This window comes from Syngnathus leptorhynchus, chromosome 10 (assembly GCF_054491065.1).
Source record: "Syngnathus leptorhynchus isolate UIUO chromosome 10, UIUO_Slep, whole genome shotgun sequence".
In the NCBI taxonomy this organism is placed as follows: domain Eukaryota; kingdom Metazoa; phylum Chordata; class Actinopteri; order Syngnathiformes; family Syngnathidae; genus Syngnathus; species Syngnathus leptorhynchus.
Window position 1 is genome coordinate 6,826,786 of NC_141204.1, and position 27,486 is coordinate 6,854,271.

Here is a 27,486-nt window from a genome sequence, read left to right on the forward strand (position 1 = left end):
TGTGAACTCAGAGAGCTTCTAGCCATGCAATGCAAATTATGAAATAAGTTTGAAAAGTATAGTTGATGTGACATAAGTGCAATGTTGTCATTTCAGCAAACTTACAAATAGGTTTAATGTTCACCAAACATGCATTAGAAGTAAGAAAGCCAACTACTACTTCACTCCTGTTAATTTGAACAGTGTACACATATTTTATAACGTGCCTCTTGTCTGTTGTGCAGACCAAAATTCGAAGCCAACTTTCTAACAAGGTCTTTTTTGCATGCTGAGTAAAATTGTTTTCCACCAAGGACTCGTTTCCGCTTCCCAATGTAAACACAGAGACAGGTGCTTTGCAATGATTTACCCTGCATTAAACGTGCAGACGAGCCATTTGGGATTCATTCATTGTACTCCGGCAATGTGTCATCTTTATAGCATCCTGATTAGTGCAAAGAAATACACAGGAAATAACATCAACCGGTTCTTTATTTCCATTGTCTATACCTGATCAGTTCTTACATTTTTAAGCCTTTTAAAGTGGCTCAAATAAAGATTTGAGCATTGTGGTAATTTAATGAATAAATGCTTATATTTAATGGTCATCTATTGAAATTATTGCAAGGATATTTTAGCTATAGAGCAGGGGTCACTCACCTTTTTTTTTTTCTAAATTATTGGATACTGATTGATGTGAAGAGCTTCCAGTTTGATACACACTGAAAAACACATGCTGAACGTTAGTAGGTGATCAGTGAAGACATTTCATCATGTTAATGGCTTTCTGGCTTTGTAGCAATAAAGTTAATGTCTACATTGACTTTTTAATATTTATTATTAACTATGACTTGGTTACTGGTTTAGTCTGTCACATGTCTGAAATGTTGATCATTGTTTTCCAGTCAAGTGTATATTTCTTCATTAAGATTAAAAAATAATCAGTCAGCTTTCATAGAGAACTGCATAAATTGGATAATATTTGCTGTTGAGAGGCTAACATTCTGAGCATTTGGACAATTTCAAATTAAAAACAGATATCTAAATGATTCATTAATTATCAAAAATAATGGTGAATTTGAAGTAGTAGTTGTCGATTAATCGATTAACTGTTGCACTTGTAGTGGTATTTTTTGCAAAGTGTTGTGCATTCATGCGTCAAGTCACATTCACACAAATGCTCAACTCAAAGATAAAGAAGAAGCTTAATGTAACTTGCATACAACCTGCATCTAGGTAACCCTGTGTTTCCTCCACTGGGATGCAGAGTGGAAGCATCCTGTGTGTTTGGGAATGTGTTGATGAAACACCCGACTGTACTGCACCCCCCTCTCACTAGCTTGCTTACAGATACGATCACAAATAGGATCATCTGGCCCGCAAGTCGGCCAGGTGGACTCAAATATCAACAGACATCATCATTGTTTATCATCATAAGATCAGCCATTGTGTAAAGATACAGGATATTTTACTCATGACGTATGAATGTCACAAAAGGCAATTGGGAGTCAATGTTGGGCTAAGTGAAATAAAATCACGAGGTTATTGAAATGCAATCTGGGTTATTTCTCAAATAATGCTGAGAGACTGAGATTGTCCTCCTCGGCCTGAAAAAAATTGGGACCCGTGAAACATATATGCATCCGTCCGTCCATCCATCCGTCCATCCATCCATCCATCCATCCATCCATCCATCCATCCATCCATCCATCCATCCATCCATCCATCCGTCCATCCGTCCATCCATCCATCCATCCATCCATTCATCCATCCACCCATCAATCCATCAATTTTCTATATCGCGCTTGCCCCACTTAGGGTGAGCTGAAGCCTCTTCCAGCTGACTTTGCCAAGGAGACTGGTTGTCAGCCAACTGCAGGTGAAACCTATCCAATAAGTTGTCTGATAGAATAACTCGATGGAGTGAAAATTTCATCCGAGTGAAATGCTCATTCTTTTTAATGGTGATGATTCCTACCAAAATGTCTACTTGAACCCACACCCATGATAACATAAACTCCTTGCATAGGGTGAATAACAATATCACAGAAAACATTATTTTGCCCGATAAACAACTTAACCATTCGTCCATTCAATTTGTATTAAGTGCTGACTTTCTTCCAATACCCTTGTCTGCCTCATGATGTATGCATGCTTTGGCAGTTATTTTTCCTATGGGTCTAGTTGACATTGTCAATAGTCTCACTTGTGACATGTCTATATAATTGCTTGAAGGCACAAGGATGATTTAAAAATAAGGTTACGTATCTGAAAATATATTTATAGTGTCGTGTGTATGAGAGGAATGGCATCATGAAACATTTTAGGTTATCTGGGCACTGCTCTTTCTGTTTAGATAGCTATCCAAATGTGATGTGACTTGTCCTTTTGGCATTTCAGATCAATGACAGCAACACTCTGTATTTGCATTTAGAAAATTGCAAATTGTAGTCTTGTATGTGTGCTGCCAATTTTTTACACCACAGAGTAGAGGGAATAAATTACAGTTTGTTGGAATTCCAGACTGATGGACATGCAAAAACTAAATGTATTTTTCTGACATGTCACGGAGCAAACCAAAAAATTGACAGACAATGAAATATTCGTTAGTTGCAGCCCTAAAATGAACAAACTGTGCAAAAATGACATAATTGGATATAAAACTATTACATAAGTACTCACAAAAACTTTTTCATGCTTAATTATTCCAGTGATTTAATTAATGCATGACAAGTTGGTAACATTTTGTGTTTTTGTTATAAAAAAAAAAAAAACAACTAGCATCAGAATGTCAGCGAGCATCTTTGTCAAGGGTGTTGCGGCGGAACTTTGTGTTGTTACTCATGTTGTAATGTCCCTCTCTTATTCACATTTTTTTTTCTGTTCATATTATATTCAAAGTCAGTCTCCATTCGAGTGACAGATAAAAATAACCTTGTAATGTGATCCATCAAAAGGACACACAAGTTATATCCCGGGGAAAGTGAAACTGTGCATTACATTTTCAACATTAATCTGACAAGGTTATCAAACGCGACTCCCAATGAATGTTTAGCTCCATTATCGTTCACTTTCAAGGTCTAGAGCATTGCAAGCAACTCTAATGAGTGAATGAACCAGAGAATGGCGATGGGCATAGCTGTACCTCTTCAGAGGCTTTGAATGGCTCATTAAATGCAGCGTCAATGTCAACGACAAAAGGAAGGCTAACATTTAAATGCACCTAATACTGCGGTCACACCAAATGTGAGTGAAGTTATTCTTGTGATGCCATGACAGATAAAATAGGGCTGTCACTCATAAATACTTTTAGAATTAATTATTCTATCAATTCATTGGATCAAATTTTATTTTACGTTATAAAATATTACAAACCATTTGTTTCCCAATTGCAATGGTTTAGTAATCAACTATTGTTGTTTATTTGATAAGATGAGAGGGATTCATGTTGTAAATCTGGTTTGGTATACACTTTGGCATTAGCATTCTGTGACCACATTTTGACATGCTGACATGCAATAAAAACAACGCAACAAATGGTATTGCAACTGAAAAGGATAAATTGGATCAGATGTGACCTTGATAACCTTTCACATGACTGTCAAAAGTGAACCCCCTAACCTATCAGAACGCCTGAATCACATGGCCAGTCGTGTCTAAGACTCACAGCGGGTTGATAGCGTTTGTCACATAGTGCACCATTAAATAGAAGACAACACATTAATCACCTGCATCGGCAGGCCGTCCGTCGCTCGCTCATGAGCAGGAGAGCGGAAGACAGCTCTGTTCAACTGGCACGCACACACACACACACACACTGATGGTATACCTGGCCGAGTCTTATGGATGATGCGTAAAAATCAAACCCCAAAAAAACAGCAGGGCAGTTCACCAATAAATATTAGATGTGTTCACCTCAGGAATTGGCAAACTCTTGCCGCATTAATTAACAAATCATACAAAATATATTCCATAAGCACTGAACAGCGCTTGTTTGCTTTGCATTTACTCATTAAAATAAATTGGCAAACTGTAATGCTGATCCTGCCTACTTGACAAATGTTTGCATTATGACAAGGAGGGAGAAATGTGCCCCAAGGGGTTGCAGCTACTAATTAATTACTATTTTGTATTCCTTAAAACTGTCCATTGGGCTTTGGTAAACTATAAAAGCCACAAATATGGTTTGTTAGAAATAAAATAACAAAAAACAGTCATTTTGGGGAAAAATATTTTTACAACTTGCACTACCACCAATATAGATAACAAAAGTTTGATTCATATTGTCTTAGAGCCTTTTGTATTGAAAGCATATCTGACATATTGAAGATTATTGAAACACCATAGTGATTAGATTTCTATAGTTTACTTGAGTTGTCACATCTCATTTGTGTGTGTGGTAATTGGTTTTTGCTCTCCTTTTAAAATCACTTTTCACTGGAGTAGATAATTTTAAAATGGCATAAAATTTTGATTTGCACATCATTACTTCATAATAGGCCAAACAGATTTCAAATAGCGCAGCTCAGTCAAAAAGAGCAAGAGAATAAACACTCAAGCTAATTGTGAAGCACCCAGCCCGCCCCGCTTTTATTTCGTTTGTCAAAATCAGAAAATGACAAAGCTAATTCCTTTTTTCAGTCTGTTCGACCAACAGATTACGGCAGTAAATCATAGCATGCTTACAGCCTGTTTTGTCTTTGATATGAAAAAGCAATCAGTTATTGGAGTAATTTGATTTATTTATCTTTTGCCGCATTGGTGAGACTTCATAATAGGATTCAAAAAATCAATAATTGTAGCTGGGGTTGTTTTGTTTTCAGACGCTTTTCAGAATTAATTTAATGGCTACACCAACACATTCAGCTGGCGCATTGTGTTTTAATTCAACCTGACTTTGTAAACACTTTTTGTTATGCATGGCTGACCTCAGATGATGCATAATGCACTCATGTTAGGCATTGTAATTTTTTTGGAACTTTTGTTGAAGGAATTTTTTTTTCCAGCGTTAGCAAAAGCCAACGCTTGAGGCATTTAATACAACAAATACCAATGATGCAAACATCTTAATCAAAAGATAATGGATAAATGTTTCAAACGTCATAGAAGATTGCTATAAAAATAGTCAAATTTGAGTAAAGCGCAATGATTTGTGTATGTATTTTACTCTTATTACTTTTGAAAGGGTAGTGGGGATTTTTTTTTCTCAAACCATTTGAGTCATGATGAAGCACATCTTTCAGTCATAGAATGGGTGATAAAGTCTGAGTTGATTCTCTGCAAACCAGGGAGTAGCTTTCTGAAAGAGTGGAAAATAAAAAAATAAAAGGTTTTTAGAAAAATGTATCTTCTCATTCTTCCAATTGCATTAAGTGCATTAAGTTTCTTTTTTTTTTGCTAATTCCAAATTTCTATTTTCCTTTTTTTTGGTATCTGGAAAATAAAGTTGGGTCTTGCATGGGAACTAAAACCAGAGCGGGCTGACTGCGCACACTCTGTGTGACTTCTGAATTGCACATGCATTTATAGTTACATTTATCCCATAGTTGACCATTTAAACCCTTCTTTTTTCAAAATTCTTCTCATCTGAGCAGCACTGCTGAAGGAGTTTTGGCCATTGCATCAGAGCGGATCAAGAGCACCAGAATAGTAACTCAGAGTTGAAATGATTCGTTTCCCCCAATGAGATTTTTTTTTTATCCTGAGAGAATTGAAAGCAATGACCTTCAGTTCACTTTCTTGCTCCCCTGATCTCTGCGCTCACGCTGCACCCGTCCACATTTTTTTTTGTGGGGGGGGGGGGAAGATGATTCTTGTGCGAATGTTTTGCCACATTTGTTCTGTGTAAGCCGATTTACTTTTCTTGCACGCAAACACAATCTTCTTGTGGCAGGCTGCAGACCACAAGAGATGCACCGTTCTGGAAAACAAAACTCCTCATAGTCTTTTGAAAACATCATTGCTGCACACAAATGACTGGCCATTTACAAATACAAAATAATTGTTATTTCAATAAAAGTCCATGACAATCATCAGCTCAACAAACCCTTAATTGTGGTTGTTACATGGTTTGTCACAGGCAGATTCACAGATTAAACAGATTTCTATCCACAGGAAGCTTGCTTAAAATATCTCCTGTTCTCCGACACCTGTCATGTACTACTTGAAGGTGTTGATTACTAAGTGTTGACCTCAACCTTTTTCATTATGATCCGCAGTCTGTGTCAATAGACGTGCGTGCTAGTGACGTGCAATGTACTGTAAATGTACTGATATATTTGATAATACTCGAACACATGAAACCCGAATACAGTTTAAATTGGAGATGGTCCATAATCTCTTTCCTTCCATTTCTGTAAGAATACAGCAAATCACTGTGAGACAAGGATACAAAGGAACACTTGGCAAAATTCCTGCATTAAATTTTCTAACTTACTTTTCATCTCATTTCTGGATCCCCCACAAGCATCTTGATTTTGCAGCTTTTCAGAGTCATTTCACAATTGTTGCTCAAATGCATTTAAAGACTATCTCCAGAAAGTCATGACTGAAGAGTGTTTTGGATCATTTTTGCCATGGTGATGCAGTGTACTGTTAAGATTGGACACATCAGATGACTGTTGGGTCCAATTTACACAAGAATTTCCACTCATGGAGACAAAGTGCACTTTGATGGAAATCAATAATCTGCAAATATGATCTTATTGTGAGCGCTGATAGATGTAACCTGCACCACCTCAAACAACTGCTCTCCAATGACATCAAGCAACATGGAAAAGTCCTACCAGGATGTGCTTTTAGTTACAGCTGTGTGCATAGTTTCATTTCTCCCAAAGTATTACCAGAGTGAGACTTCTTTTTGTCATCTTCCTGACTTTTTTCAGTCACGCTGACACCAGACAGCATTGACACAGCCTAACTAATAATCTCCTTTATTTTCTTCGCTGCAGAAATTGAAAAGCACGAAGGTGATGAACTGCAAAAAGATGGTATCATGAAGAAATACCTTGATATTATCAGCAATAAAAACATAAAGCTGTCGGAAAGAGTTCTCATCCCAGTGCAACAGTATCCAAAGGTAAGATGCAAACACTCTGTTTGTCTTTCACTTCTTCAGTAATTAACAAGCCCTTAAAATAGCAGCCTAAAAATCAAGGTACACGGTAGTAGCTGGTACTCAGCAGGGTACCATGTCTGTCGTTAGACTCGTTGCCATGGCATCCTGGATCCCTGGCATATGGAAATTGTTGGACAAATGCCTCTTTTTCACTTTACATTTGATTTTCGGCCTGACAAAGAAGGCCAAGTGTTTCAGCCCAATGTGCTCCTTTACAGAATCCATACATTACGATCAGTCTCGAGAAAGTCATTAATCTACCGTATGTTCAGTAAATCTCCACTGATTTTATTGATTTTAAATCATTAAATGACAGAAAACCTACTTGCCTTTTCAGTTCAATTTGACAGTGGATTTACAGAACAGGTGGTGTGATACAGCTAAAGAGAGAAAGAGAGATAAAAAAAAAAAAACTCCAGTGCAAAGTTTTTTTTTGAAAGGTACCTCTCTAGCAGATTAATTTCCAAGTGAAGACTACACATTATTGAAGAATTAAGAGCTGCATGCTCTCCTTGCTATGGTGCTCAACTACATTCACCCACTGATGTCCGGTAGGTCCAGTAGGTAAATCAATTCTTGATCAGATAGTGAATGAAAGCACAGCAGAGCCTGCAAATAAGAGTTATGAACTTTATACTGAATCAATAAAATTACAAAAGGCACGAGGAAACAACATGAGGACCCCAATCAGAAAGCTTGCATAATTCATTGCACAGCCCCCTTAGGCTGGATCTGGACAAAAGAAGTTTTGGATCTAAGTTTTGTGGAGCATATTAAAACCACCAGCCTTGACAAGATGTACTCACAAATTCAAAATGGCCTCAAAGTCATTTCTCGAGCTATGTTGTGTATATATTTTGGGCTTGCTCATCCAATGAGTCTCTGACAGAGAGCCGTACAACTAATTGGCTTCTTTCCATTTCCCACTCTCAGCTCACTTTTGTCTTTGGTGCTGTTTCCCCGGGTATTCAATAACATCCTGCCTTGGTGGCAGAGCAGTAGAGAAATTTACAAGACATCATAAATCTCTTCTGTCAGGTTATGGACGTGCCGCAGTGCTGCTCATTCTTGCTTACAACAGCCCTCCTGCCTGAACGTAATTAAATGTAAATTAATTACATTATTACTTGGGAAAAGTCTTCACATAGTTTCTGATATGCTGAATTGCTGCATGGAAGATTAATGTCGGCCTACAGAAAAATATCGCGTAATCCCTCCATTTCTAATGCACTACACATGGATGCTTCATTGTTGCATTCTGAGACACTTGAATGAAGCCAAGCCATTGTTGATAGTTCTGCTCGTGCCTCTTGTGCTGTCCAAATGTGTGTGGTGGACAAGGTCTGCTAAGAATGTTGGCATACTGAGCCGAATTCATCTTCTTAAGTTATTTGGTGCTTAAAAAATACATTTATTTCCAAAATGTTGTTATGCACGGTCTGTGTGAGCCTCCGTAATGTCCATAAACAGACAACAGGGGAAGGAATGATAATTTAGGATGCATTTTGGATTGTTGATCCATGCATTTGTTGACACAGAGTATTTTGGGTGATTAAAAAGAAAATATAAGGATGACAAATTCAATTATTTTATAGCTATCACATCAAATTGATGAATAATGAAATTATGGATTTGTATTCAAAATACAGTGGAACCTGGTTGTCTTTATCAATCATATGGATGTGTGTATTTTGTCCACCTGTAAAATATTATAGATTTGATTTGCTGTCACTTTTAGAGTTGATCATTGAAAGGACATTTTGAGCAAAATACAACTGCTTAACAAGCTAGTTTAGTTATATATAGAATGACAATTCCTGCCAGTATATGTGCAAACCCAAACATTAATTTTTGCTATGTCCTTGTGAATAGCACCATTTTCGAGACATCCATCCTGTCATTGTGACCTTTAGATAGTGCTCTGCTTCGTTTATAGTGACATTCCATTTCTGTCCATCCCAAAGAAACATTTCATTATGGAAAGGTGTTTTGCTTTGATAAGTGTAACACCATGCATGGTGTGAATTAAACATGAGCATTTGTGATATACATTATATTGTGATATGCTCTTCATGCTGGCACAGTATTGGACAATGTGCTTTTAAAAATCTAACAATGCTGAGTTTTTATTGACACTGTCGAGGAGATTCAAATTCCACCTTTTTTGTCTCGTTAGCATGGTTGTACAACAGTAACAATAACTATGCATCATTTTATCATTTTAATACATCTCTTTTAATATTGGGTTACAACACCTGCAAGTGTAGTTCCTCTCTGTCTGTGTGGACCATTGTCTTGCATCCTTCCCTCTAATATCTACATAACTATCAGGGTTGGGACAGCAGGGGGCACATTGGATCATTTCAAAGCTCATTTAACAGCGGTACCTGCCCCCCCTTCAAGCATAAATTGCTCGCCATGGAGCTGCAGAATGGCTCCAGACATTAACTTAATGAAAACGGGCCACTCTCTTTCTAGTGCCCAGCAAGTATGTTCCCACCATGGCTGCCAAGGCCATCTGCTGTCCAGCTCCCTGCCAGCTGAGGCATAGTCCTGTCAAAGCGGCCCCTGTGAAGAGAGCTGTCCAAAAGGTGGCTTAATTACGCAGATCAGAGGACAAGCGAGGACAGCGGGGATGCTTTTATTTTCTTAAGGATGGTTTCATCTGCGCATCCCTTGGCGCTAACATGTTGATGAAACGGGCTGAGTGTGCAGTTGTCAAGAGTTGAGTCGCAGCAGCCACACAGCTGGCACAGGAGTTATTAGCTGCTCGGACGCAGCGGGAGACGCTTGTTTTGTGAGAAGGTTAATATCATTTGGGTTAGGCTTGTGAAGTGGTGGTGGGTTGATGCCCACCTGTTCAGTTCTAGAGGTGGTCTCTTCACAGCAAGAGCAGACATTTGAAGGTCAAATGCAGTGGTGCAATTGTGTATAGTCTACAGATAGTATCGGGAAAAACACTAGACTGAGGATGTTCATTTCATACATTGTATTCTTTTTCTTTTTCTACATTTACATTTTGGTTCTAAGGTTCTTATCACCTTTTTCACCTGGTTTCACGACCATTCTTAAATTCTTTGCGTTGATTTTCAACTTTAAATGCCCAATTTATTATAAATTATCAACATAATTAGATATATCATTTTTTAGTTGTCACGTCATATATCCAGTTATTGTGAGGTGTGATTCATGAGGCACAAAAAAGAACAATTGGACTTTGTAACGCCTATCGAGGTTATCATTAGGTTAAAAAAAAGAAGGTTTGTTCTTTTAGTAAGACCATTTGTATTCTAGGTAAGGGGAAAGGTTCAAACTTGACACATAGAAAAAAGAAAAAAAATCCCAAATGTGCCACTACTCCACTAGATTTAGAGGAAATTGCTCTTTTTTTTTTTTTTTTGGTCGTCTTGCTATTGAACAAAGCAACCAGCTCCCTATTCTGTTTCGTCCTCAATCACAGTGATATTCAGACAACATAAACAGCACTACACATCTAACAAATGCAGTAAATTCAACATGGTGCCTACTGCTGGCTCTTACTTAGTTTCCACAATTGTACATAATTCCATTTTAAGCTTTTGTGTTTTACCCGCCTTCATCCCCTCACCCACCGCCTCCCCAAAAACAAGAACGAATTTGTCTAGAGGTGACCACAGGGGAGCATTTCAGCTCTCAGATGTAAAATAAAATCGCCAACAATCAAGACATTATTGTCCATGTGAGCACATAGGCTGGAACAGATTGCAAAAAAAAAAAAAAATTATAGTCAGAGCCCGAGGCTTGAATCTGATCGTTTGTCATCCGGATACTATTGCTTAATTTCCACAGGGAGGAAACTCATTATTTCTGACTTTATCTCAACACTGACCTCTAGAACAGTCTTGGGGATGTTATTGGTTTCATCCTATGTTTCTCCATATTTTTCCTCCCACTGCACGATATACTAGATGATCCTCAAACCAATAAGATACATGACCAACGAGGGCAGAGTTCAAGACAAAGATAGGTGCATGATGTTATGCTGAACCATGGATGAGGGTAACCATCCACCTATAAAGCGCTACAGAAAAAGCGCAATTATATTGATTTATTACAGGCTACATTACACGATATTTTCCCACATGATGGATGATGAAAGGAATCTGAGATTATATTGATAAAAAATGACTCATGGCCGGTAAACACCTTTTGCGGTTAAGCTTTTTTTTTTCCCAAATGGATCACATTTCATTTTGCTTCTTTCAAGATGACAATGGTCCCCATGTGTAAATCACTGGTTCATGTCACAATTTTAAATTTTCTACATGTGACTCCTTACTTTTCCTCTCACTTGTGTTGTAGTTTAATTTTGTCGGAAAGCTACTGGGGCCTCGGGGAAATTCCATGAAAAGGCTACAAGAGGAAACAGGAGTCAAGATGTCCATCCTCGGAAAAGGGTCCATGAGGGATAAAGCAAAGGTAAAAATAAATAGATTTATGTTGAAATATGCTGTATAGGTTATTTGACATGTCAAATAGATTCACAATAACTTGAAAATAACAACATCCAAGCACTCGCAGGGATGAATAGCTTTCAGTTGACAAACATGTAGGGGAGTACATGTATAATTTAAAAGCATATTGTGTAATTGTCATGTGTGAGTGCAACATAATGAAGCACTCTGCTCCAGTCATTTATCCTGCTGACATGTCGTCCCCTAGAGCTCAACTTAGCCGGGCGTGCATGCAGTCAGTCTGCCATCATAGCAGTTTTCAATATCGTCCTATGGAGTTTTCTTTCTCTTAATGCTGAAGACATTGCTTTCTGACAACATAAAAAGTGCCGCCTTTGGTGAAACGGAGCTCCCATTACCACTGGCGGAGCAAGAATTTCTTTCCTTGGCAATAATTTTTTCAAATCTTGAAGCAGGGGAGGCTTAATAAGTTTCCATGTTTTAGTAACAACCAACAGCGGGTGCAATAAATTCAGTCCCAATCAATATGCCACCTGCACTGTAAAATTTGAAACATGCAATAAAATCCAAGAGAATTGCTTGAGTAATGATGTTAAAAGTGTAATGCGATTCATGTTTTCTTGTCAAGCAAAGATAACATGCGTGTATTATTCGTTTTCTCAACTGCATGCTTTCAATTGAATGCATGTTCATATTTCTTTCTAAGACTAAGTGGGCTGGTCTTATCATGTTTTTCTCCATTGTATTTTCAATTTTCATGAATAGGTTTAATGCGGTGCTGTGGTCTCTGTTCCAGCTTCAGTTCTGCTTATTTTGTTTTGTTTACAAATGCATTTAATACTTATATGGTAAGAAAAATACAGTAGTTGGGATGTAATTGCATCACAGCGGGGTATACATTGGATTCATAATTGTTTAAAAACTCTTTGAAAGAGTGAATATTTAAAAAAACACCACAATGGTGTTTTTAAACTCAAATCTTCATATGCACAGACTTGTTTGAGCCCTATTAAACCATTTTTTTTTAATATAATGTTAATGTTAATGTTTAATATAATGTTCAAAATTCTTTCTAAAACTTTGAAACAAAGAAATCCGTTATATCATAGTGGCTTAGGTAGAAGGGTGTATAAGTTTGTCAAGGACATGTTTTTTGAATGAATCAATGACAAAAAAAAAAGGACGTAAGGGCCATGTTGGGAGTGATTGAAATCAGATTATTAAATCTTCAGTTCCTGAGGAGGTTTTCCACAGCCATTGGATAACCTTACGTTCCACTTTGCCTGAGATAACCTCTTGAGTTAATTAACGGGTAACATGTTAAGTAATTGAAGAGTCTCGCCAGGGATTTTGATTTCCTGGTACTTTCTGTGGCAAAAGAAAAGATAATAGTGTTCTGTTACGGTTCTGTTACCAAAGAATCAGTGTGTGCATGTGTCTTCAATGTGTGCCCGTGTGTGAACTTGTGTTATATTGATTTTGTCTATAACCTGACATCCTTTTTGGGAGAAGCTGACACATAAAGGTTTTGTCTGAAAGGCTGCCATGAAGGCAAAGTCAGTGTAATGTGCTTTTCTCATTCAGCTGCGACCCACTTGGGTCCATCAGCTTGGCAATGGGGTGATAACTCAGCGTGGAGGGTGTGTCAATATTGCACCTTGTGCTTGGGGATCAACCGGATTAACACGGCACTCAAGGGAGACCACGTTTCACCTCTTGAACTCGAGACTTTCCACATGACAGAACAAGTTCTGAGAAATGTACGTCTGGCTTACCAATTGACGCCAATGCCAATGTTGAAAAGGCAGTTGTCAGATTGTCACATGATGTTGCATATTCTGAAAATAACTGTACTGCTCTAGTTAGGCAGACAGTCTTTAAATTTAGACAGACCTTGTAAAATGACTGAATTTTGTTTTCATTCTGGTCTTGTCGACAGCAGTGACATGTTTTTGCAGATAATGGAACATTGTATTCGCATTAAATACGCGGCCTAAACTGAAACATTCAACAAAACATAAACATTATCTTTCACCAGCAGACTATCGTAGGAATATTTGGCCTCTCAAACAGGAAGAAATTGCAAAAACCAAGCTACATTTAAAAAGCTAACAAACAACAACGATGGAGAAAAATAGTCTATTTACACAAGGAGGATAATGTTATTCACTTGGGAGCTGAGCACAGCAAAAAAATGCAAAGCTGCAGAAAAGTAGAAACCAGTCCTTTCTTGCCATGCATCCTCATATTACTCTGACAAACCTGTGAGCGACCAAAAAATCTTCGTCTAAATCCCCATCAAGACTAGTAGTACATAGGGCTACAGTGAAATAATTTGGGAAGGCATTGGGAGATTATTCTGAGTTACTTATAGCACTGACATAATCAATAAGACATATAATTACCAAGGATAAAAGTGACTTAAAATGAATAATGCCAGAGGTGTCGCATCGAAGCAGCAGAGCCACTCAGCGTAATACTCGACTTACTTCTTCTGAGCTTGTTTTTTAACCTTTCTCAGGTTTTTCATTAACCTTGTTCTGCAATGTGTGATACTGCTGTGTCACTTTTGTGCTTTAATTGATTGCTTTACTGGGATTGGAAGGGTCTCATTTAATTCAATAAAAAATGCCAACTCAACATATTCTGCTTTTCACACTTGGAGTGTACTTTTTTATTTGAAAGGAAGGGCAGATGTTTGTGGCTGTCTTATCAACTTGCTACTTCACACTGGAGTCCATTTTTGATTTTCTTGTGTTGTATGTTATATGAAAAATGCAAACAACCCTCTCTGTGTGATGCAAAAAGTCATTTTTTGCAGAAAAAAAATGCTACATTCTTCTCTGTGAGTGTCTGTAAACATGGATTGTTTTAATATAATGCGGTTTATATTTTCTGTCATTATTATTGTAATTTTTTTTAATTTGTATTTGTTAAAACCATTTTACTAATCAAAGTTTTGTTCCCGCAACATCGCCGAGATGTATCTAATTAATGGCCATTTATATGCAAACACATATAGGACTTAACATATACTGTAGCCACAGGTTAATTGCTTTTTTTTTTTCCTCACAGGAAGAAGAATTAAGGAATAGTGGCGAGCCCAAATACGCACATCTGAGTCACGATCTTCATGTTTTAATTGAAGTCTTTGCTCCACCGGGTGAAGCCTATTCCCGTATGAGCCACGCTTTGGAGGAGATTAAAAAATTCCTTGTTCCAGTAAGTGAACCGTTTTACATCATTGTTTCAAAGCATAACTTAATCTCTTGTAGAACTTCTTCAGCAATGTCATTGGATTTGACTTTAGTCTTTCAGTCGGGCTCACCCGCATAAAGAAAGAGTGCAGAATTCAAATGTGTTTGCAGATAAGGGATTAGTATTGCTCTGATGTGTTTTCATCTAAACACTACATGACACACAATATTATTGGTCTTATTGAGAAATAAAAACATTTTGTTCAGTAATTTAAATGCAGTGCGGAACAGCCAGGAGAATTTAGCCAACTATTGTGCATGATGTGTAATCGTGCTTTGTCTGAGCTGTAAATATTAATCAAAGCTGCACAAATTTATTTTATGGAGTTCATGCTGTTGACTCTTCTTACAAGTATATCTGCAACTGTGCCAGGGAGATAATTATGCCGCATGTGAATTAAGCAGTGAGATATCATATATATTAAATCTGGCTATTATGCACAATGGACCTAAAACCAAATTTGTCAAAGAACTCTCGAGTTTAATGTTACACTAGAATCACAATAAAAAAACAAGCTCGCTGCGTTGTTGTGGCGACTTTCGACTTGTCCCTTCAGGGGTTGCCACAGCGAGTCACTCAGGATTTGTTTGGCAAAGTTTTCCCTTCCTCAACCCGCACTGTTAAAGGTAACACCAGTGCAAAATATCAGGGCCCCCTAACCTGCATGTTTCAGATGTTTCAATCCTGATCACTTGAATCATGTGTGTCGGAGGAGGGGTGTATCTAAAACTTTGAGTATAGGCAGGACGGGAGTTGGTGACCTCTGCCCTAAAGTATCAATGGCCATTTCAGGACCCCGGTTCCAGGATAGAATCATTGCATGAAAATCTAATATAGGAATAATATACAAACGTTTGCACTGATATCGTCAGGATGACCGAGAGCAATGCCCCACGAGCAGCAGCAAAGTGAGCAATAGGACAAAGCATAAGAACCTACAATATATTCAAATCAACTTGTTGATGTGATAAGTGTGCTTCTATATTGAAGAACTTAGCATGTGACACGGCAATACCGCTGCAGTTGCGTGCATCTAGATAAACGATCATAAAGTGCTTCAGAGTGCATTTTTCAGTAGGAAGTTAATGTTAGTTAGTAGGAAGTTAAGATTTGCAAAAAAATCCACACAATACCTGCCGTCCTGGCAGGTATTGTGTGGATTTTTGCAAAGCTCCTTTGGCTGATAAGCTTCATGAACAATGTCTGCTGTGCTCTGTGAAGATTTATGTTCACCGAGCAGTTCGTTTAAGAGTCTTAACCGGTGTCGATGTGATAATAAGATCAAGAAGAGTAATTGCAGTGGTTAAAGCGGCGATAGCTTGTAGATGGAGCCGGGAGGAGTTTAGTCACTCTTCTGCATTTGTGGAGAGCAAAACAAAGGTCATATTTTTTTAGGACTGTAGTGATATGATTACCAAGAATTACCATGACCGAGGAGGTGCACTTTTTGGTGCCCACAATGCAAAGAGTGAAATTCATTTGTATAGTTTTATAGTAATATGCTGGGAGGGGACAGATTGCTGTTTGGAAAGCAAAATGAAAGAACACACCAAGGAGAAGGTAGGTTAAACAATTTACAAAAAGCCCCATATTGTCTTGAGTGAACGTGACTGGCATTGCCTGCCGTTTACCCCTTCAACATCCGACTTTAGCTTTGAGATGGGCGAAGTGCATCACGCATGGTCAAAATTAATCTCAGTGAGCAAACAATCCGACCCAAAGCACCTCGACGCGGTTTATCTCTGTGTACTCACGCTAACGCCTCTGTCAACAGTCAACATTCACGAGGTCTGGCACATTTATAGCGCTTTGAATAAACTGCCAGCTTTCCAATTAAAAGACCTGCCAGTCTGAGTTCAAACCAACAGAATGCTGCCGGCCATATTAATTCATGAGCAAGCGTGCGGCGTGTCAAATGTTTTGGATGTCTGGCGCGAGGATTTGTTTGTTTGTTTATGCGTGATGTTCATGTTTAGATTTTGAGTGTAAAAAGTGCCCAAATCTTTGGTTGCTGGAGTGAAAACATCTAGCACTAGTGTCTTTTGCTTGGCATGTAAGTTTGTACCGTTGTCAAAAATTTGTTCTGATTGAACTGCTGTCATGTTTTTAAAATGCTCCATAAGTATGTTCTCTTCTATGTTTGAATATGAATATTTAAAAAAAGAATCATTTTAATCATATTACTTATTTTTGGTCATAATCTGTTCTGGTTTGAAATAAATTATTGTAGAGCAGAGATATCTTCTGTGCTATCCTGATGACTAAGTGCAGCGTTGGTGGACTCATAAATGCGATCCTAAGAAGTGAACAAAAGTAGGATATGAAGAGAAAAGGCAGCACATTTTTCATGTGAGAGTTGCCATCTCATATTGATGTTATCCCATGAAACATTGGGCGGTATTTCAGTCTATGAATTAAAATAAATGTGTCAGTGACAACACCAAATAGCTGTACAGAATCTAATATAGTTGAAAAGGCGTTGATGTTGGATGAAGGAATACTGTAATTTAATTTTACTTAGTGCCGTTTACTTTCATTTCACAGTAGTAAATTTATATATAGCCTACAGCAAATTATGCGAATTACTGAATGCAAATAAAATTGCTCAAGGAATAGATATGTATTGGTTTTAATTTATTTTTTTGCATTCATTATAACACTACCCATGCTGCAAATTAAAAATAAACACAGATGCCTACGTGATCCAACGCACCACTAAAGATGCACCACTAAATAATAAAGTCAAGTCATTCTGCTTTAATCCAAACCATGAATATATTCTAAATAGAAAATATATTTTATTTAATTTTTATTTAATAGACATTTTCACTGTTTATTCACAGCTCCTTTCTTTATCCTCGTTTATACTTTCTCAATTGAAAGGATAAGTGCAAAAACAATCACAAAATGATAAGCTGTTGCTGCCACTTCTTTGTTGTTAAAAACACATTTAAGTCGGGATTGTGCAATCATGTTGACTTGGCTTGGCATTTCTTTTGAAATCAAAGTGTCTGTTTTGACAGCAATGATACCCTGCTGCTTCTCTGTATAATAATATCATGTTTGGTCATGGGTTGGACTGAATTGCCATTTACAAACCAACAAATGGTGAAACCTTCAATTAGAGGTTGTTTTTCCAAGACAGAGAGGAAGAAGGTGGACGAAAAATGTAGAAGAGATGCTATTACCTTTTCTTATTCACCCCAATGAAAACATCTGTCAAGATTAATTTGATGACAGCTGCTTCTGTTCAGAGTGTCTGTGGGAGGCCGAGCACAATTGCGTGTTTAGATTGAATGTATGAGGCATGCTGTTTTTCTTGCTTCCACAGGACTACAATGACGAGATCAGACAGGAGCAACTACGAGAGCTTTCATTATTAAACGGTTCTGATGAGTCCAACAGAGGCAGGACTGCACAAGGAAGAAGCGTTAGGACAACCACCACAGTATCCACCAGGTAACTCGTAGCAGAATAATATAACTCTGAGGTTTATACGAATGCATGGGAAACCATTTGCACACATCCCAGTACAAATGTTTCTAAAAATGTGTTTCTTGCATTTTATACTTTTTTGGGCAAGGCAGAGAGGGGTATTTTCCAGGCTTGAAATTCCCATCTCTGGTCATTTCCTTTCACTGCAAGGAAACCAATGCAAATTGATGGCTGTAAAGCTTACTGCTACCGTCTATTGACAGGAGACTACTGAACTGAAACGCATTTGTAACTCATGTTTTGCTGAAAACTCAATACAAAAACCTAAAAAAAAAAACAGCAAGTCCAGTCAGTTGCATCTTAAGGCACCACTGTATTTTGCATCTGCACAATCTGATTCCACTGCACATCTATATATGTGGGCTTTTTAATATGAACTCATTTAGCTGCCGTATATAAGATGGCTATAATCTTAGACATATTTCACTTCAATACAATAAATGTTTTTAGTGTGATTAGTATTCTGATGAATCCCTCAAAGACACTAGACACTAAACGGACAAGGGTTTCAAACGTGAAGGTTTTGTCCTCAAAGGGTCATCGACTGTAAGTGTCATCCGAGTCCTGCTAAAATTGTTGCAAGCCTCCTCAAGGTGTGCTTCACGTCATTAACCTGCAGTTAATATATGATTGGTGTACAACGGAGTGCTCATTGGCAACAAAACACACCTATGGTCTCATTAGAGAACATATTTTAAGAGGACAATAAACAACGTCTAGCCCTAATAGGTGCACAAAATGTAAATCAAACAAAGCATTTAATTAGCTCAGCCTTGCATGTGGTTTCTTGTACGGAATACTTGCCTCTTGGCACCATTTATTATTTATTTATTCATTAGAGCAAATTGTCCAGGGTATAACAGATGGTGGTCTGTGCAAACCAGTATGGTTTTGAAATTTTGGCAGGCCACGTAGACGTTTTTCCCGGTAGTATCAAGGAATGCTCACAACAACAACAACAACAACAACAACAAAAAGTCAGCAGCACTTCCTGACTCAGATTTCCTGCTTATGGCATACTGATAAGCAATTAGTGTAAATCTCCATGAAAAATATGCACCACTAATACCCCTTTGAGATGCTGTATTTCTGGCTCACAATAGGCTGTTACCTAGAGGAGGATACACAAGAGTTAAAAAAAAAAAAAGCTCTCCTAGCCGACCTACATCACATTCAAATGTAAGTTACAGGACTATAGACTGCTTTGCAATGTTCAACCCAAAATACAATCCTGCCAGTGACTTGAATTCACCAGTAAACATTGTACTGTGTATGAAAAATTGCTCGATACACTTTTAATGTCTGTCCGTCATACAATCACAATATAAGCATCTGTTTGTCCATGACATGTTGAACAAAGACAACATTAATTGTAGTACCTAAATAAATGCTTTTTAGGTCGATTATGTAGCAGTAGTACTCTCAAAGGTGACACTTTTCAGCCTGCAATTTTTACAAGCCCTCAAAGCCAGTTGCGGTTTCATTCAGGCATACTTTGCTGTGAAACGACCGCCGACTGGGGCTGCCTGGACACAAGCAGCAATAAAAGCGATTTCACAGCAATTTGCAGACTGCTCACGGAATTTGCAGGGTAGATTCCCAAGGCAAATCACCGCCAAGCTCTTCTGCTTGCTTGCTTTGTGCAGGGCCCGCAGGAACACAGGAAGGAGCACAGTAACACCCCGGGGGACGGGTGCCGCGACTCACAGCAAGCCCGCTGCATCTGTTTTAACGAGGGAAGCTCAAACTCCGAGAGCCAGGGGAGCGGCAGTAACGGCAATTGGAGGGTACCGACCTCCACCGTTAGCCGGCACACATGACTCATATGACGACTATGTGAGTCCAATCCCTTTTCCTCAAAGTAAAAAGTAGAGCTGATAGTAAATACTGTAATTACTTGCTTTAATCCACTTTGAATGTGATGAGTTTCATGTTACATGTAGAGGTAGGGAGAATTGGGGCATGAAGGGATTCTATGATTTGGAAAAATTGGAGCAAGCAGGCAATTAATTCCAGCAACTTTTTTTTTATTATTAAAAAGATACTTTTTATGGGACTTACATGATTACTTCCATTGAATTGCCTCGGTAACTTGGAAGGGGCAGGGGACCTGCAAGGATGCATTTGGATCCAAATTAGAAAGAAAAATCCCTTATTGTGTAAAAGGGAAGGGTGTTAATTTTCAATGTGCAGTGAATATTTTTGACTAGTCCATGTTGTTCAATTGGACGGCAGTCGTTTGAACATCTTTGGTAAATTATCATTTCAGTGTACCTTAGTTGAATGTGCCACCAGCTCATGATGTGAACGTCTTTCAAATACTTAAGTGACGTGCCCACGCTAGAAATTCATATCAAAAACACTTTAATTCAAAGATGTCTTTAGATTTGGAGATTTGGTCAAGGTCGTTTTTGGATCTCAAGGTGATTTCCAAGTTCTAACCAAACATAAAAAGACAAGCGTTTCACCAGCCGAGCCCATCCGAGGCTCCCTGCTGAGCAGAGTCCCCCTGTGTGCTGGCATGTGAAGATTGGGCTGTCTGCACGGGGAGATGCACAAGCACAGTCTCATTACCAAACCAAATTGAGTTCTGATGTGAAGCCTGCGCATTTTTGCAAAGTGAAAAAGCGCAATGTTTCTTCTCTTTGTAATTGGAGGTTGGAAAGAAGGTTGGGAGCACAGAGACTCTGGGATTACAGGAAGATGAGTTTGTCCTGAACATTTTCTTTTCTCATTTCATACTTTGGCAGGATTTGTTTCTGATACATTACACAGTTTACGTCAAGCGTATTGCGAGGGCTGCGAGATCGTGTTTTTGAAGATCTTGTGTATTTTTTCCCCCAATGACCGAGTTTAGGGTCGGCGTAATGCCTCTCTCTAAACCAAAGCCAACATTGTTCTTTGAGCGAGCTGATAAAACAAGAATCGCTCAGCAGGGGCAGGTTTGGCTCTGCAAAGATGCACCCTTGGTGGATATTGTGTCAATTTCTCCGGAGGCCGATGACTGATGGATACTGTCAAAGTGTCACACTGTCTCCTAAAAGTGATACCATGTCCATAATGGCACCTATTGAGGCTGCTATTGATTTAAAACTTCAACAGAAAGTACAAGGAAGCTGGTAGTTATCATGTTTCTGTTCCTCTTCATAATTTATGAATTCAATATTCTTTCCCTATAGCTTTCGACCACAAATCTCACATTGCTATAACGTTTCTGGCACCACTGCATTTGGCAGATAAAAGCTACAAAGGTAGCATTTATGAATATACAAAATATTTCCATTAGTTTAGCAAAGGAGTTTCGGAAATGTTTAGTTGGACAGGTCGTGTGAATGAATTCATTCATTAGCTTTAACTGGCATTTTAGAGACTGTAAGAACATTGGAAAGAACAAGTATGCATGTATGTCGATTACTAAATTTCTGTTGTTTTCATTAATATTTAGTTTTTAATGGTTGAATTATTGGCGGTTTTCTCTAGGTGCTCTGGCTTCCTCTAAATTGTTCAAAGGTGTAAGTGTGAATGGTTGTTTGCTAGAAATCAGTAATAAAGGTTATCACACAACACATTTATTAATTGTTGTTTTCGAGTTCCCTGGTTGTTGTTTCTCAAGTTTCCTTATACATACTCTAGTTCCTATTATGATTTCACTTGTTGAGCAAGTGATTGCTGATATGTTTCAGTTGTTTATGCAGACAAAAAGACTTGATTAGGAAAAAAACCAAATCATCAGCCTTTGATTAAAAGTATTGTATAGTGTTTTTTTTATGCACTTGTGTGTGTTTAATTTCCATTCTACAACCGAATCAGTCAAGAGCCAAATTAGTGGACAGAAATAATATTTCATATTCATAACCAAAACATAATGTTCATATGAATGCATGTAATTACAGTCACAGCCCTTTTGTGAATAACAGATCATGTGAGAATTGTTTTGCACTTGTAGCGTGGTCGTCACACAAAACCTCTCAAGAGACTATTTGGGATTAATGAACCCTGTCGCGCCGCCATGTAGTTAAATGACAGAGAGCATCATTCTAGCTCTTAAAAGAACGCAAACAGGATTGAAGGGCATTAATGCAATGAGTGAAGTGAGAGCAGGGGGGATTGTTATATACGGGCTATATGCCAGAATCAACCGCACTGACACGGTGGCAAACATTTGCAGCATATTCTTTACACAGTCATGAAAGAGGTATTTACTTAAGAATTATTTATTGTACATATACTCATGTTGTCAAGAAGGCATTATTACTTTGTTCCTGCATCCATCCCTTTTGTATACTATATGCATGCTTAAAAATAGCCCTTGGCACACTCAGAAATATTGATGGGCAACCACTGTACTGTTGCTATTTAAGATCAAGCAGTTTGATGTGAGTTGGCATTTTCTACTTTTGTACATCAGTCATTCATTCATCTGCACTAAGCTGCAAAATGTCATTCTTGTTATGATATGAAAGTGCTTCAAATGCAGATCTCTTATCAAGTCAAAGGACTCTTTTAGAGATAACACATCTGCTTTTTCAGCAATCGGCTGATGTTTCAGTTGTTAAGATTTATTCCCCCCCCCCCTCTATCACAGTATGCTACAACAGTATGGGATATAATTTGGGGCTACTTAATTTAAAGATGTGTTACTTCTATTGAGTGAGGCAGACCCAATAACATCTTCTGAAGATGGCCTTGAATGATATTCCAACATTGTTTATGTGGGAATGCATTATTATTATTATCAACGCATAAATTCCAGTTTACTTGCATCTCCAATCCACTGGTTGTGTTGTTTTTATATATGTAATAGGATAAACACAAAATTTAATGTATACATGATAAAAAAGTGCAGTAAATTATAATTAAATTGAGAACTAGTAAAGAAAGAATTTTATTAATTGTTCCAAATACATTTTTAAAGGATAAAAAGCAAATATGAACAATAATAAAAATTTAAAGCATTTTTTATGATAGAAAAAGCAGACGTGTACTCTGATACGTTAAAAACAAGTACTTTCGGGTAAAATTGGTGCTTTCAAGGAAGCTTGTGTTTTTGTTGATCTAATTATACTTACATTATACACCTATAATGTCGTGGGTACAGAAATTGGTGGTCAAATTTGAAATGCATTGCTTGCCTCTGCAAAACCTGATCCCTGGAACCATAGCAGGGCTGAAAAACGCTAATGTGATTAAACACAGAGCTTTGGGAGGCTTTGAGAAGGAAAAAAAAAAAACCTCCATCGTCTGTGCAAGCTGCAAAAGAAACCCCTTTGAAACGAGGAGAAAAATCCTCCCAGTTTAGCTTTTCTCTGAAAGATGCTTCAGATTTGTGTTTTTCTAGGAGAGCACTTTCTTTCTCAGGACACTTCTGAGGACAACCTGCTCATCGGCAAGTCTGTTTAGAATTCTAAGTCCATCCTTTTTTGTTTATAAAAAACATAAGTGACACACTATTCTCATATTAGTTATTACATAACTATATAATGTGCTTACATTTTGTATGAATTTTTTTGCACTTTTTAACCTCTTTCACCCAAGCAACAAACAATGAAAGCGAGAAATTCAGGTGGAAAATTGACTCAGCTTATCACAGTTTTGAGGTGCTAATAAGGGTATGATTTGAGCAGGCCAAATGAATAAATAATAGGAATATGCCAGAACAAAAGGTGCATTTGCAGAGGTGGAAAGCGTGAAGAGCGACAACCATTCACTGAGACAAAAAAATGGTGCAAATCTCATTTTCCTTCCCGTCCTGCTTTGCGGTGGCACATTCAGAAGCAAGCCGGCGTGAAGATCCGTCACTGTCGGGGGAAATGCGGGTTGTCAACTGATAATGAAGCACATGGCTACGGGCCCTCAGCTTCTTGCTGTCCTAATTATCCCCAATAAGAACCCTCCACCTTTGTGTTAACATTTGATTTATTCCTACCTGTCTGGGTAAAAGGGTTCGTGTTCTTTCCTTTGTTTTTACAGATGAGGGTACAATTACAAAAAAAAAAAAAAACATGTCTCGTCAATTAGAGGACACAAAGGTACATTGTCACTCCTGATAGTGGTTTTAAAAATAGCTTTAAAAATATATTTCCACTTGTTTCCAAGACAATATTGCTTAGTGTGGATAGGAAATATACAAATGTATTTTAACCGGGCAAGCATTTTTTCTTTTTCCTCCCCCATTACGGACACTGCCCCCAGTACCAAGCATTGATAGATTTCACTTGGAGTGCAAATAAATGAGTAGACGACTCAACTGTTTTGCTCACACCGTCTTTCCTCGCAGGGTTACGATGATGGCTATGGCGGAGAATATGATGATGACAGCTACGATGCCTATGACGAAAACTACAGCAATCACTCGAAGAGGTAGTAACATTTATACACAGTTCAATAATTGCACACAAAGCGTCTCTATGTGTTGTACTATTTTGTTCTTTTAAGACAGCAGGGATTTTAAAAGGATAATTGTGTTATTGTCTAGTACACCATATAGTGACATACAATGTCTTTGTCATTCAGCATCTCCGAATATTATGAATATGGGCAAGGAACAAATGATGACTCCTACAACAACTATGGTAAGTATCCATCCATGAAGTATTTATTTTCATGATAATTATTTTTACTAGTGTAGTTTTGTCACAGCTGGAATGTATCCTATTGCTTTTGTGGATGGCGTCACTTTTAAATTTCATTTAAAAGCTCTACAGAGCACCTGTAGAGACTATTTATAAAAATCAGAGAGAGACATTTACATAATATTTTAGAATTTGGCGTCGTGAAGGCTTGCTGAAAGTTGATACGTTCATTTTGTGAAGCCCACAAATGATGCCCACTCTCTGACGAAAAATAATACGGTATTAGGTGAGCTCCATCCTGGAATTGCTGAATAAAATAAGCCTCCCGGCGAAAAAAAGAGCAAGTCTTCACCCCAAGGCACAAGGCAGGCATATACAACCTCACTTCTGGATTTCTGAGCACTTTGGCACATGAGATTGGTTGCCGTTAACCAGCAATCAGGCTTCCTAGCTCTACATGCAAGATCTGGAAGCAGGAGGAGGGCAGTGCCTGTGCAGAATTGACAGTCAAATGGCAACTCCAATCTTGGGCTCTTCTCTTTGGATAAATTGTGTAAATTGCCTGCAATTGCAGTGCAGTTTCCAATGCTAATACATGGATGTGTCTCTGCATGACTTGGAATTAAAACAATTGTAAATTTGACGGAAATCATCTTTAGGATTACAGTGTCCTACTTGCGGCACTGGAATTTTTAACTTGGGTGGCCAAGTACATTTCAGGGGCTTCACAAAAACAAAATGCGATTAACATTTATTAAATGAAGGTAAAAAATGGAAAATAGCCAAAAGTCAATTATATCGCCTGACATGTGGGGGGGTCCAAGCATGTACCCCCCTCCACAGCTCCAACACTGGGGGGCGCTCCAACTGTAGTCAGTTTGCCAAAAGGTGTACCACAATCCAAGAGGGCAATGATTTGATTTTCTGCTCCATAAACATTTTCCTATTTGGAAGCTTGCTCAATGTGCCATGCAGAAGAGGTGACTGCCTTTTTGCTATGTGGCTTTAAGGGAGGATAGAGCTGCTGGCTGTCAAAGCACATCATTGCGCCGACAGAGGCCAAAGCCCTTGTAAAATTTATTTTGTGGAGAATCTCTTCGGATGAAATGTGCTCATATATTCAGTCACCGTGATACCTGCACACACTAACTCAGATGCTTTTACTGTTTTTCCAGAAGAGGAGTGGCCCACTTCCCGTCCCAGTCTCAAAGCTCCACTTCTACAGCTGACAAGAGGTGGATACAGAAAACATCCCTATAGTCGATACTGAAGGTGCTCCACACGTGACCTACAATCTATTAAATTGTTTCTATTTCAAACTATGTTTGTCCATTCCAGATAACTACTTAAATCAGTGGCTATTCAAAATGAGATGCAACAGACAAAAATACTTTAGCAATATGTCAAAGGCAATTCAGCTCACACAGTGAGTCTGGGGAGAGCAGATCACGGCATAAATTAAATTGGGAAAATCAGTGTGTTAAAGAAACCAGGTGCAATTATTATTATCGAAATTGATCTCTGATAAGTATCTGTGTGCGGTGATGAATTGTTCTGGTGTCAAACCCCGCTGTGATCATTTAAAAAAAAAAGATGTTTTTAATTTGTTACTGAAATGACTTATCGGGAACACTTTGGAAATTCCCTGCTGCCAAGCAGATACATTTGTTTTATTGATTGCATTCCAATAAGTGGAGAAAAATCTTTGTACACAAATGTAAAAAAAAAAAAAATCTGATTTTGTTTTTTACTATTTATTTTGTGTTTTTTTTTATTTTTATTTATTGCCTCTAATCCCATGATAATCACGCACCAGATGTTACAGTAGTTTTCCCCTGGTGGTGAGCAATTTTGTGACTTGCCAATAAATCCAAACGCTTAAAATCCACCCTCACTCCCCATGAAAAATGAATAAGAAATATGACTTCTGAGCTCCACTTTTGGTTTGAAACTGTAGCCACAATTTTGTAATTGCAGGTTTGTGATCACTGTATAGCTTGAAAGTAAATGCATGGTTTGCCCAAAACAATAGGAAGGAGAAAGTAAATCAAGGAAATCATTCTAAATGACCCCACCCCGGTGTTTCCCTTTATATGATGATGAAGTGTTAAAAAGCTCTAATTAGGTCTAATCACATCTTTTTTTATTTACAGCCGTTTTTCTCTGTCGTTGAAGCAAGCAATGTACAGTGTTTACTTTATAATTAGTGCTTTTATTCTGTGTGTCCAATCTGTCTTTGTACATAAAGTATTTAATAAAAATAAACATAAACCCCGGTACCATGTGTAAGATTCTCTAAATACAATAGTTGGCTATTTGTTTAGTTTTTCCAGTATAATTCGCTGAACAAATGCAATATTGTTCATACAATTAAATTATTGCATTACATCCACTAACCCACTCAATCAAGAGCCCACATTTATCATTTAAATGTATGCTTAGCACTCATGTGGCACTCATGTGATTTTCCTTAATCTATTTTGTGAAGTTTCACATCAGTAAACAGATTGACTGAGAATCATATGCTGTTAACGAGGTAAGAAGTCCCCTTATATTGTGTTATCTTAAATATTATTACAAGCTGTGAATTAACATCACAGATGTCTTGTAA

At 37.9% G+C, this 27,486-nt stretch overlaps 1 protein-coding gene across 4 annotated transcripts in view; it reads left to right on the top strand.

Annotated features, from left to right (window-relative positions):
• The window catches only part of khdrbs2 (KH domain containing, RNA binding, signal transduction associated 2), a 30,666-nt gene that overhangs the window by 407 nt on the left and 2,773 nt on the right, over nt 1–27,486 (top strand). The window contains exons 2-10 of one of the 4 annotated variants that reach the window (XM_085922217.1): nt 6,930–7,057; nt 11,438–11,554; nt 14,626–14,772; nt 18,140–18,267; nt 19,950–20,139; nt 24,581–24,663; nt 24,817–24,875; nt 26,051–26,110; nt 26,214–27,141. In XM_085922217.1, coding sequence (XP_085778343.1) covers nt 6,930–7,057; nt 11,438–11,554; nt 14,626–14,772; nt 18,140–18,267; nt 19,950–20,139; nt 24,581–24,663; nt 24,817–24,875; nt 26,051–26,110; nt 26,214–26,305 — 1,004 coding nt within the window. In that variant the 3' untranslated portion in view covers nt 26,306–27,141. Of the gene's footprint in view, nt 1–6,929; nt 7,058–11,437; nt 11,555–14,625; nt 14,773–18,139; nt 18,268–19,949; nt 20,140–24,580; nt 24,664–24,816; nt 24,876–26,050; nt 27,142–27,486 lie in introns of those variants that run through there. The other 3 variants (XR_015067416.1, XM_085922219.1, XM_085922220.1) reach the window with 3 other exon arrangements.